The 12852-nt window shown below is 37.5% G+C and overlaps 1 protein-coding gene across 1 annotated transcript in view; it reads left to right on the forward strand.

Moving 5' to 3' along the window:
* The window catches only part of LOC123981397 (ras-specific guanine nucleotide-releasing factor RalGPS1-like), a 131994-nt gene that overhangs the window by 6650 nt on the left and 112492 nt on the right, over positions 1–12852 (forward strand). Inside the window, exon 3 of the mRNA XM_046066186.1 lies at positions 11798–11937. Within this exon, the coding sequence (XP_045922142.1) occupies positions 11881–11937 (57 nt within the window). The 5' untranslated portion in view covers positions 11798–11880. The remainder of the gene's footprint in view (positions 1–11797; positions 11938–12852) is intronic.

Below are 12852 nucleotides of genomic sequence, written 5' to 3' on the forward strand. Positions count from 1 at the left end.
TTTTTTTTTTTCTATTTTTGGCTGATTAATTTCAGTGGCTGAACATTTGGCGCATCTCTAATAAAAACCTGGTGACCTTAAAGGGGACCTGGATGTAATCCTAATTACTTCTTTGCATGAAAAAGTTTTACTTTTGTGTTGGTGCACCATATATAGATTTATTTCATGTAGATATTTTTTGTGTCGTGTCATGAGTGGCGATTTCCCCAACGTTTTTATTTTCTTTTAACTTTTAATAGGCATGTGTAACATGTTTTATACTTCATCCAATTAATCTTTATACCACACTGTATATACGTTGTATTAACACCTTATTTTGAAAACCACATGTTGTCACGTGGGTATCCTCACACTAAGTTAACTAAGTCCGACGCAATTTAATAAATTATATTGTATGTGGTGCTCATATCGCGTACAGTGTAGACTTTCAAGCCTATCTTCAGGTAGGACTCTCATACTGCAAAACTTGTCTTTGTAAAGTGAGAAAATGACGAATGAATGAATAAAGCTTGCTCTGCCATGTTTCCCTGCATTTACCATAAAGGCTCGAATTCGTGTGCACTCCAAATTTAGGTGTAAATAAATAAGGTATACAGATGCAAATTGAGAGATATATGTTTAATTATATAATTTAATTATCCCCTACATTTATTTTTGTATTCATTTTTGATTGTGGCAGACATATGACCTGTGGAAGTTTGTTTGATTTTAACAGCTGCCGGGAGATTACACATCACTAAGTGTACCAGAGAAAGAAAAATAAACTTGGTGAAAAGACACGGGTGGTCCCTGACACACGTCACACGTGTATGACAAAGTCTGTGTGGATTATGAAATTAAATAATTCCAAAATGTGTCAAAGAGGTTTAGTCACTGTAGGTGTTAAATTGCAACAAAGTAGTTTCATAAATAAAATTAACAGTTAATTTTCAAAACACTTGTTTTAATTTATCAAGTTTAGTAGGTTAAAGACATTTTAGTGATGTGAACTTCTGTCGATTTTCATGTCATTATAAAGTCAAGTTTGGATTTTTTAACTGTCAAAATTAACACACAAAAAAACAGCTGGAAGGCAAAATCTGGGACTCTGGTGGCTTGTGATTTGCCCTTTCTCATATATTATTCATGACTGCAAATAATCACTTGCAGTGCTAGTAATATTGAGCGTTTTGTAGATTGAAAAGGGGAAAAAAAAACATACTGAATTACTGTTTCTAGTAACCCAAATGTATAATAATAGAGTAAAAAGGTTTTTGTGATTTTTGATTTTGTGAAATTGAGGCAGTCCTCAGAACCATTAGAAACACAAAGAACAAATTTAATTAAAGTCTGAATATTATTTTTAGCAGACCATTCTTTACAGTGCTTGGCCTATAGTGTTGGGACAGTTGACTGAACATCTCTGTTTGGAAAAGGGGGAAAAAAAAAACAAGGTAAATATTTTGATCTGAGTTGTAAACCTTTTTGACTATTTTCATTTCTGAATTAGAGAATTAAACTAAGAAAAGTTACACGGACTCTTGAGAAACCTGAATTGATGTTATTATCGTGCAAAAAAAGACATTGTCACCATGGCATCCTAAGAAAAGTGTAAATATCTGCCCGGGGAACAAGTGGGAAGCACCATCTGTTGTTTCACTCATCCATGTGTCAGGCAGCACTTATCCACTTCCAGCTCCAGGCAGAGCAGCACATTTGTTGTGATCGGAACCGACTGTAGGACAGAAACCCTAACTAATTTTTTTTTATACAGTGTCCTAATCTTCATCTGTACTACATTGCCATAAAAGGATTCAGTGATGGAATTGCATGAAATACATGCAAGTTATAAACTTAGTAATCTGACTGATTTATGTTGTGTGCAATTTAATCATAGCTTCCATCCAAGGTTGCACACGGCTATATTGTTCCTCATGTGTTGAGGGGTGTTGTTACAATGTACACAGAGAAAAAAGAAAGGGAGTTTAATGTGCTGGACTAAATGCTGCACTCCAACAGAAGAAAAAGCTGGAGTTGTCTGAGGGCTTGTTACTTATAATTGGTTTACTTCTGAGCTTTCTGTGGAAGAAATTCCTTCACTCTTCTAAACATGAGTGGTTGAGCCACCCACAGCATCCAGAATGATTTGGAATCTCCTAGGAACTCTTACATGTAAGGCAAGGCAAGTTTATTTGTATAGCACATTTCAACAACAAGATAATTCAAAGTGTTTTACATAAAACATAAAAGCAACCGGGAAATATAAAAAAGTTTAAAAGCAACACAGGGAAATTGAAAAAATAAACATTAATATATAATAAAAGGGGCAGTGTACAATCAGGGTTAAAAGAGTTAAATGGAAATTAAAACAGGCTGAGGGGTTGAGCAAATAATTGAGTTACAATTATTTTAAAGAGAATAAACAGAGAAGTACACTTAATAGTAGTGAGGCTGGGATGCACGGAGATAGTATTAGTGTGCTAGAATGTGATTCAAAACAGTGTCATCACTCTTTCAATAGCAAAAGGTTTATCTAATCTATTTTGTCTACTGATGTAATATTCTTTATAGTGTTTACAGTGTAAACAAAAAAAACAGAAGGGGCTTTTATGGTCCAGTTATAAAACTATGAGGAAGGGTTTTATATCTTTGAAAATCCTGTGTTGTGATAAGCACCAGATTAGCAGTAGCGTATGTAAGTAATGTGTGGCTCAGGCAGATACACAAGCAACATAAAAGACTTGATTTTTCTGCCAGGTTTTGCGGTCTAAGTTAATCAAAATTTAAATCTGACCGTAAACACAGGTCTGTCTAAAGGGATTCTGGCAGTAAAATGAGGTGGACGTTAAGTTTTACTCAAAAGAATCGAGGAGAAGTATATTTTGCACATTTCTGAATTCCCAGATTTCTGGATCTCGACTCTTTACTCTAACCGGGACTGAAGTACAAAATCCCAAGCCAAAATCAGAGGATGAGGATACCATGTTGAATAATGTGATTAACATTCATAAGTAGTTTGTGGCGTCGTAGTTAGCTGCCTTTTAAGATTCTGCACTGCTCTTCATTCTGCACATAACCACATGCAAACTATAAGCTCTTATGCATTACACAATACTAATGTAACAGAAACACACCTGAGCAGTGGGCATGCATGTACAGTAATTGACAAATGTTTTTCATTGGCCAATGCAGCATCTTGCCAAAAGACATTACGTTGCAGCCAACCAACTTAAAAACCAAAAACAAATACGGTGTTGTTTTGACGGAGCCATCTGCGTTATTGCCAGCACGGTGGACTCATTGAAGTGATTTTTATTTTTTTTTCTGTTTTCAGTCTGTCTGAACATGGCGTAATATTACTGTCTTACATTTGTTGTTGTCTATTAAAAAAATAAAAACTTTGACATCTTTTTAGTGATGTTCCTGTGTCTTTGGATCTTAACAACTAATTTCCTCAGTACAATAATATCTTAATCAAAAGTATTACCAAATCTACAATCAACAACCAACTGGAATTAAAGTGTTTTTTCTAGGGTATAATTCTGATTTAATTTAAGTATTATATAGGAATTATAGAAGTAAATGAAAATGCAGCTACAATTTAAAGCTACAGTTGCTACAGTGCCGCTACAGTCAGCTAGCTACCTACTGTGATTGACCCTTTGGATAAAGTTCTCATACAGCTAGGCAACCGCACGGAGCAAAGCCTTTGTTAGACCAGTCGCTTTTGGGCAGTAGAGGTTGGTGATGTTGTTGTAGTGCCTGTGATTTCTACAGCCAATCATGATGCTCGACAAAACGCACCCTTTAGAAAAATACAATTAAAACAATGCTCTCAGTTAATTTGTCCAAACAAGTTTCGTTCAATGTAAAGACTGACTTATAGTTGTCATATTAGAATTTGATTGACTTAATAATTGCATCTACAGTTTGGTATACGTACCTAGGTTTAGGAGTTGTCTTATAGCTTGACACACATCCGGCATGGCTGGGGAGAAGAAAGAAGTGCAGAAGACAACATTTTTGTCATGTTTGAAAAATTGTTAAAATTGCCAAACTTTTTACTGAGAAAATGAAGAGAGATGAAGTACTGCATAGACGCCCATGATAACCAATTAGGTTGCTAAGACAACACTGTGTAATATTATAAACAATAAATAATCTGATTCTGATAAATGATAAAATATGCATCCCACACTTGCAGACCTTTATGATTCTCCTGCCCCTCTCCCTGCTGTTCTCCTGGAGTTTAGTATCACTGCTGTTTATGATTTGTTTGTTTTTTTAAATTACGTACTTATTCCACATATTTCATCGTCAGTTTTATCATGTAACAGTATTCTTCAGGAACAGTCTTGCTGCCCTGCTAGCTTCAGAGGTCTAAGTGGAATACTTAATCAATCAGTGGAATAACCAGCTGCAGGACTGTGTGTCATGTCACCAATGATGCACAAGATGCAAACAAAAACAGGGAGCCTTTCCTATACTTTTGGTTCATAGTGCTACTAGTTGTCAAAGACTGCACAGGGTAAAGTTCATTTTGAATTCATTTTCATGTTATTAGAAATTCTTTAGACCTCTTCAGTATCTCACTATGTGAATTAGAATTATTACTTTGTACTACTGTATCTCATCATATTCATTTTATAAGTCACATTTATGATTAAAAGTTTCAGCGTTACCCAGTGTCTCATTATTGGGATTTAAAATCATGCCATCAACACAATGACACACCGACACTGAAAGTAAACTAAAGATGGATTTATGTTTGATCAGGAGTTCCGCCATAGATATTTACTGCACAGGATTTGATTTATAGTTCAGCGTCTGATTTCATCAGTTTATATCAACACTGCGACACCAGCTAGATAATCAGCCATGGTGTAGCTACAGCGGCTACATGTATAGGCTCTGTCACTATGCTGCGACCCTTAAATGCACAACTTTAAATGAACCTTATGCCATACTTGCAGAATACTTTGACTTTATATACTTTAATACTTTCACTGATTTACATAGTATTGGACTTCCATAAAGGAACTTAATGAATTTCATGAAGGAACTTGCAGCAGACGGATAAAAAAAACAATCCAAGTATCTCTTTTAAAATGCCAAAATTATAAGCTATTACGAGAGTGTTTTATCTCTCCTAATTCTTGGATGTATGTGTTTATTTATTTTGCTGGAATGGACTTGTAAGCAGTTGATGCCCACAAATAGAAAGAGACTTTAGAGGGAGCATGTTATAGCTGTTAGCTGTAGCAGGTAACCCTTGTCAGTTCCATCCCCCACTCTACAGGATGGCTCCTTAAAATTTGATTACCAGGCTGCTACAGAGATTATTTAGTCCTGACCCCTTTTTGCAAACCTCTCAGGGACATCCCTAAAAAGTGTTTGTTCAGTGGCTTAATTATGGACAGTGTGAGGGTGCTGGATGATACAGACACTTTTGAAAGAAGTGTCAAAGAAACGGATAGTTTTTTCTAAATAAATGTTTTGTAATAAATGATGGTGATAGAAATATCTTTTTAACGTGGGCTACAGCAGGTACAGTGGGACAGCAGAATTTGTCTTACTGTAAATTCAGGGGAAGCTAGCTAACATTTGGCCAAAATGCAGCACCTACAGTATCTACCATGCATTGTGATTGGCTGGCTGACTTGTTGCTCATGTAGTGATACGGTTCTCAACATTTAAAATCATGGCCCAGCCCGTAACTGAGGTGGACCAGAAAGTACAGAACCAGCCCAGGTTTGGGGCAGGTACTTGATAAATGTTAAAACTCTGGTAGTTTGTTGCCAGGACACTCACCACTTTTATGAATCACTATTTGCAGATATATTGTAGTCGTCATTTACATTTTTACTTTCTTATCCCGACAAGACCACTCAGTGTGTCATCCAGCTTGCAAATTCTTGACATGGGTGGTGAATGACTGCCAGGCTTTATAAAAAGTATTAGTCAGTGTGAACCCAACCTTTGCTAACTGCAAAAACTGCATTAGATCCCTCATCCAATGAGTATAGGTTGGTGGCATTTTATCTTTCCACTTAAGAAGGATCCTCTGGCAGTCAGAAACACAAAGGTCATGCGTGAGGGGTTTCATTCATATTTTACAGTGGCTCCAAATATTGCTGTCAGTGGATTGAGAGGGACCCATGTTTTGGCATTTCCCAGTCCAACACATAGTCACTGTCAGAGGAACAATATGTGTAGATGTTTCCCTCTTACTTTTTTACATTTATTTATTTCATTTCGGGGCGGCTGTGGCTCAGGAGGTAGAGCGGGTTGGCCATTAATCGGAAGGTCGGCGGTTCAATCCCTGGCTCTCCCTGGTTGCGTGTCAAAGTGTCCTTGGGCAAGATACTGAACCCCGATTTGCCCCTGGCGGCTGTTCCGCCAGTGTATGAATGAGTGTGAATGTTAGTTTCTGTTTGAATGTATGAATGTGTATGACTGGTGAAGGTAGTGTAAAAGCGCTTTGAGTGGTCGAAAAGACTAGAAAGGCGCTATACAAATACGGAGCATTTACATTTACATTTGTTCAGGAACTGTTTCACCACCATCCCCAAATAAGAAATTTTATTTTATTTTTTTTTTCCCTCTTTCATTGCATTGTGGGAAAACGGTGTCCATCAAAAGTCAAGTGTTTTTAAAGGTCATGTATATGAGATTCTGAACATTAATACAACAGCAACTATTTGCTATGTAAAGATATATTGGAGTAATGGCGTCACGTTCCCACCATGTTTGTTGTTATACAAGCTGTCAAAGCTGTCCTGTGTTTTGGTTGCTGGTCTGGCCACTCGCGCAGGCTTTTGCATGTGAGTCCGTCGCTGTGAAACTGTTTGCTTTGAGGAGAGCAATATAACTGCTGCTGCTTTTCTCATCTAGCTCTGTGAATTAAGGATTTCTTTTGACCAAACTAGAGTTGGTGATTACTGTAGAAAGACTAAAGTTTTATTTTGTTTAAATCAAAATGTTTTTCCAAGGATTTAATTGCTCTAAGTATTCTAATGTGTTCCTACAGCCGTTTGACCAACATCTATATCTATATATTAGTTTCAGCCTTGTCCAGCTGTGAGCAGCTGTATGGCTTTGAGTATACTTACTTATGGCTCCATTCCCGTGTGAGCACACTATAATAAGAATGAAACACGCTTAGAATCAAGGGTGTAGTATGGAGCTGGACACAGTGTAGGTCTTCTGCTGTGGCTGGAAGATGAATATATGTGTCTACTGCCATCTAATGGTCACATTTGAGGGAACTCCTCTTTCCTTATGTGTCTGTTTTCTGGCTATGAAATATCTGCATGCAAGAGGCTGGTAATACTGTTTTTTGCTGCTATGTTATACTATGTTAAGTATGTATTTGGAAACCCATTTGAATCTGCACATCTGAATTGACTGTGTTGATGGCATAAATGGATTATTGATGAATTGATTATACATTAATTGGGCTACACGATGTGGTTAAAAAAAAATCATATAGATCATTTTGACAGAAATTACGATTTTCCTTCTGATTCACGATTAGTGGGAATGATGATATGTGTCACAATTTAAATTTTACTCTGAATTACATTTTCAAAGACTCTGTTAAGTTTACTTTTTAGGCATGATGATACAAACAACATTCAGGTAATTTGTTGACTGGTGTGACACAAATCCCCTAATTTTCAATGTAAACAAACCAGGAGATTATTTTTGACCCCAGAGAAGCTGCTGATCAGTTCGGTGGTAATACACACCGACTGGTTATGTTGTTGACTCCTCCAGATAATTTTCTTTTTTACGTAGATGATTACGTCTGTATGAAGTCGAACTGGTATTTTATAATGCTGTTTTTGAGAGTACAGTCAGGTACAGAATGACTGTATGGGTAAAGAACCTTGCCATATCATCAAAATAAAAGTAATCACATTTGGTTCAAACGGTGACAAAAATCATCAGTCAGAAAGATCATCATAATCTTTAGGCTGTTTGACCAGTACGTGATCCATCTGCACTCTCAGTATGAGCTGTCAGGCAGATGATACAGCGCTTACCGCTGTGTACATTCAACTGGTTCAATCATCAGTTGGAATTTTATTTTTGTGTACTCTTTAATGTTTTTAATGTTTTCTGTGTGCTGGTGTTGTGTGCCCATATGGGTCTAGCTTTGTAGAGCTCAAGTCAAATTATCCATTATCAGTCCATCTAGAAAAAAACAATACAAATGTATGATAATGTGACATTTTTTGGGGTCTGAACCAAACAAACATGTTTTCTTACATCTTGTAGGCCAGCGTGTCTCTGCAGCACTACAGTACTTCGTCATAATGCTGTTTTGAAATTGCACTTGGCCATATTGAGATTTCTATAAATTTTTGAGTAATTGTGCACATACCTTTAAAATCCAGCTTTTTAGAATAAAAACCTACCCACAATGCTATTATGCATGATGTAATGGTCACAGAAAATAGCAAATATCTAGCACCAAGAACTGCTTTCGAACATACAAATTTTTGTAGGCAAATCAGACTGTGTTGTGCCATCTATAATTTTATATGAAAACTTTCTGAAATATTTTTTGACAAAATTGCTGGTCTAAGCTTTTTACCCACTACGTTTACCAGAGACCCCTCTGTGCCCCCTTACAAAAATAAATGTTAAGTAACAAATGAAACATGTATAGCAGAAACAAATGTGCATTGTCCAAAAAAGTAACTTAAGCTAAAACAACAAGCTGCTGATTACTGCATTATATTCCATTATATTTTGAATTGTCACCTGCCACCTTTATTTTGTTTCCCTTCATATGAATAAAGACATTTTCACCATAAATTGGTGCAGAAATTAAGAGTTCAATGGCACCTATTTTTTCCCACTTCAAGCACTGAATAAACAAGACAAAATTGAGAGGCTATGGTAGCAATCTAAAGTAATACAGTTCTAGAACTAACCTTAGCTACTGATATACCCAGGGTGCCACACATGCAGCCTTTCAGTTGCACAATAGAGGGCATCTTAGTACTTCTAACAGTCAGTGTACAGAACCTTGGCATATGAGGCAGAGATGATAAGCAGCATAACAAACAGTCTTTTGTTACAGTAGTTCAATGCTACAGAATATCTGAGCCTGTCTAAATTGCTAAACAGATGTGTAGTCCTTGTGAAAAAAATTATTTGCATCAGTGTATGTATGCATATTTCCATTATGACAAACACACATGGATAGGCTATCAAGTCACAGCCGGGGGGAGGAGAGAGTCCGGTTTGGGTACCTCTGAATTGCTTCTCTGCTCTTTGCAGGTGATTGGCTTCATCAGACCGTGTGAAGGTATCTTGGGGTCTTGTTCACCAGCGAGGCTAAAATAGAGTGTATAGTAGATTTACAGGTGGATTTATGTGGAATCAGCAGTAATGTGGCGTTGTACTGGACCATTGTGGAGCTGAGCTGAAAGGCTTTCAGTTTTCATGTTCTCATCAATGGTCTCTAGTTTGGGGTAGTGACCGAAGGAATGAGATTGTGGATACAAGTGGCTGAAATGAGTTTCCTCCGTAGGATGGAAATAGATGAGTGGATGAATGAAATGAGTGAAACAAACAAACAAAAATGTCACATACTCTCCCAACATTGTCATACTCAGATGGACAGTTGAGGAAAAAAATAAAAATAAAAAATTAAATCGATTCAACAGAATCAGAGAGTGTCATTTTTATTCCACATAGTCTGTTCTGTACCCGGCTGTTCATCTCTCTTTGAGGCTTCAGGCTCCAAACAACAATAGAATTCTTTCATTTTCAAACTTGTAGTCTTCAACCCAACCGACACGACTCAAGTGCATCACGTGAGGCCATTTATCACACAGCTCCCTCTGGAGACACAAAAGGCTTTTTACAAGTTTTTTTCACTTATGCAGTAGCACCCCCCAACACCTGGAAACGCTTTGATGTGTAAAATGGTGGAGTTCCCTTTTTAAGTTGCCGATCATGAAACCAGCTGGTGCATGTAGTTTTCTTTCATCTCTTCTGTCTAATACAGGCTTATAATTGCCAACAAAAATGATAATAAAAAAAGAGTTGAATGGTAAAACCGAACTGTTGCCAAATACAAAGGCCTTCATTTTCATTGCAGTATGGCTGGATTTGCCAGTTACTTTCTGCAATAATGTTATCAGTTTGTATGTGGGATGAACTGACTCTGGATGTAAGTGGGCCTTATAGGTTTTTCCAATGGAACACAGTAATTACTAGTCAAACACAAATAGCTGCTTCAAGTTAGAAGTTAGTTAAGAAATTAAGTAGAGGTTATTTCTATCGGAGGTAGGTAATTAAATGTGCTCCCCACTTCTGCAGTTACAACTACACCACTGTTGATTACTGCTAGCACCACTGCCATGACATTTGACTTTGTTTTGTGCTAAGAAGCTGATAGTTGATTGAAATGATTTTTTTTGCTATGGTACAACATTTTTGTTAAGACATGGGTTTTCTAAATTTCAGTAGACTCATTGTTACTACTAAACTGTGTAGTCAATTACAGTTTTTTGTCTCAATTGCTTAAACACATTTCTTGAAATTATACCTCTTTTTCTCGAAACTCTAAACACAAAGCTTCTCACGCAATTCCCCAAACATCCTATTTTCAGGTCAAAATGAAGCTCTCCACTCAAAACCATTCAATCTTGCTGTAAAACCGAACTTTGCCCTCAAACACACACAAACACACACAACACAGTTTTAAACACTGGTGAGATAAATTCAAAGCAATACTACAAAAACTGGTTAGAAATAATGTGGCTTGTAGTTCTCCCCCTCAAAAACCTTTTCACACGATAAACACAACAAAAAAAACAAATGTACATTTGCACATATTTTATTCCTTAGTGTGTGTACTATACAGTTCAACACACCAAACAACAAATTATTCTGCCCCAGCGTCCTGTCTTTGGTCTGGGACAGGCCAGAGATTCTTGTCCTCCACCTCCTCTCTACACCCCCGTCCTCCTCCTTCTCCACCTCCTCATCTTCCTCCTATCCCATCTCGTCCTCCAATTCCTACTGTTCCTCTACCTTCACCTCTTACTCATCTCTATATAGCACTTCCTCCTTCTTTTACCTGGTGTCCTACACCTCTTCTTTCAGATTTCTCTGGATCCGTTGTTCCAAAACTGAATGAACAAACTCAGGCCCTTTTTATCTGTCTATTGAAGGTTCTGATTGGTGTGTTATCAGTTATGACTCTTGAAATGAAGAGAAATGAAGGGATTTGTGTGTAGAGTTTAGGGAAATGGGTGTGGTTTTTGAAAAATGGAGTTATCGATTAGAAATTTTAGTTCAAAAGCCTGCTGGCAACAGGCAATTGATTTTGGCCAAACTGGATTTGTCTGATACTTTATCAAACTGCAATAGTCATCATTTTGCACTGTTGGAAGGCTTATAAAAAATAAAATGAATTGCAGTTGCATTTGACCAAAGGAGTCAACATAACCAATGTTTCATAAGGTGTATATCTAGAATATTTCTAGTTGATGTAATGGTGCAGCCACAAAACAAATCATCTTGTGTCTAAATGATTTATTCGGCATAAGAATAAAATTGAAGTACTAATACAAGCAGAGAAGAAACTGTTACCGTATACTGTAAAGACAGTAAAACTTCAGTTAATAGCTCGGGCTATTATGAACCCACCCCGCCTATATTTCAAGTTTTACGGTATCATACAGTGTGGAGAACATGTTTTTCTAACCTTAATGCTAATTAAGGGAAAATCTAATGAAAAAACAAGTTCTGGTTAAAGAGGTTAAAGACTTGTTGTGTCCTCTGTCTCCAGGCATGGATGAGAGGTTATGTGTGCCCCCCAGCTAAAGGCCTCTGTCGCCCTGACCTGTGCATCCCACCAGTTCCTCTGTGAGCATGTATCGCAGGAACGGGCTCTCGGATGGCACCAGCATCAATTCCATCACCTCAGAGGTAAGAACAAGCTCCTGCGGTGTTCATTGCTGTAGTTTGTAGTTATGTTGGGCCTCAGCTGAAGAATTTGTTTGTTATAATCTGCAAAGATGAGCAAAGTTGGTTTTTCTAAAGTTTGCTGATATTATATTCATATTAAACCTGCAAGTGAGGATCCTCATTGTTTAATAGTTCATGTAAATGGAAACTTCAACTACTACTTTTTACTATAAATGTTACTGCTACTTTGTAAAGCAGCAGATCTGCACATACAGTGAGGAAAATAAGTATTTGAACACCCTGCTATTTTGCAAGTTCTCCCACTTAGAAATCATGGAGGGGTCTGAAATTGTCATCGTAGGTGCATGTCCACTGTGAGAGACATAATCTAAAAAAAAAATCCACAAATCACAATTTATGATTTTTTTTTAACTTTATTTGTATGATACAGCTGCAAATAAGTATTTGAACACCTGAGAAAATCAATGTTAATATTTGGTACAGTAGCCTTTGTTTGCAATTACAGAGGTCAAACGTTTCCTGTAGTTTTTCACCAGGTTTGCACACACTGCAGGAGGGATTTTGGCCCACTCCTCCACACAGATCTTCTCTAGATCAGTCAGGTTTCCGGGCTGTCGCTGAGAAACACGGAGTTTGAGCTCCCTCCAAAGATTCTCTATTGGGTTTAGGTCTGGAGACTGGCTAGGCCACGCCAGAACCTTGATATGCTTCTTACAGAGCCACTCCTTGGTTATCCTGGCTGTGTGCTTCGGGTCATTGTCATGTTGGAAGCCTCGACCCATCTTCAATGCTCTAACTGAGGGAAGGAGGTTGTTCCCCAAAATCTCGCAATACATGGCCCCGGTCATCCTCTCCTTAATACAGTGCAGTCTCCCTGTCCCATGTGCAGAAAAACACCCCCAAAGCATGATGCTA

This window comes from Micropterus dolomieu, linkage group LG13, assembly GCF_021292245.1.
Source record: "Micropterus dolomieu isolate WLL.071019.BEF.003 ecotype Adirondacks linkage group LG13, ASM2129224v1, whole genome shotgun sequence".
NCBI lineage: Eukaryota > Metazoa > Chordata > Actinopteri > Centrarchiformes > Centrarchidae > Micropterus > Micropterus dolomieu.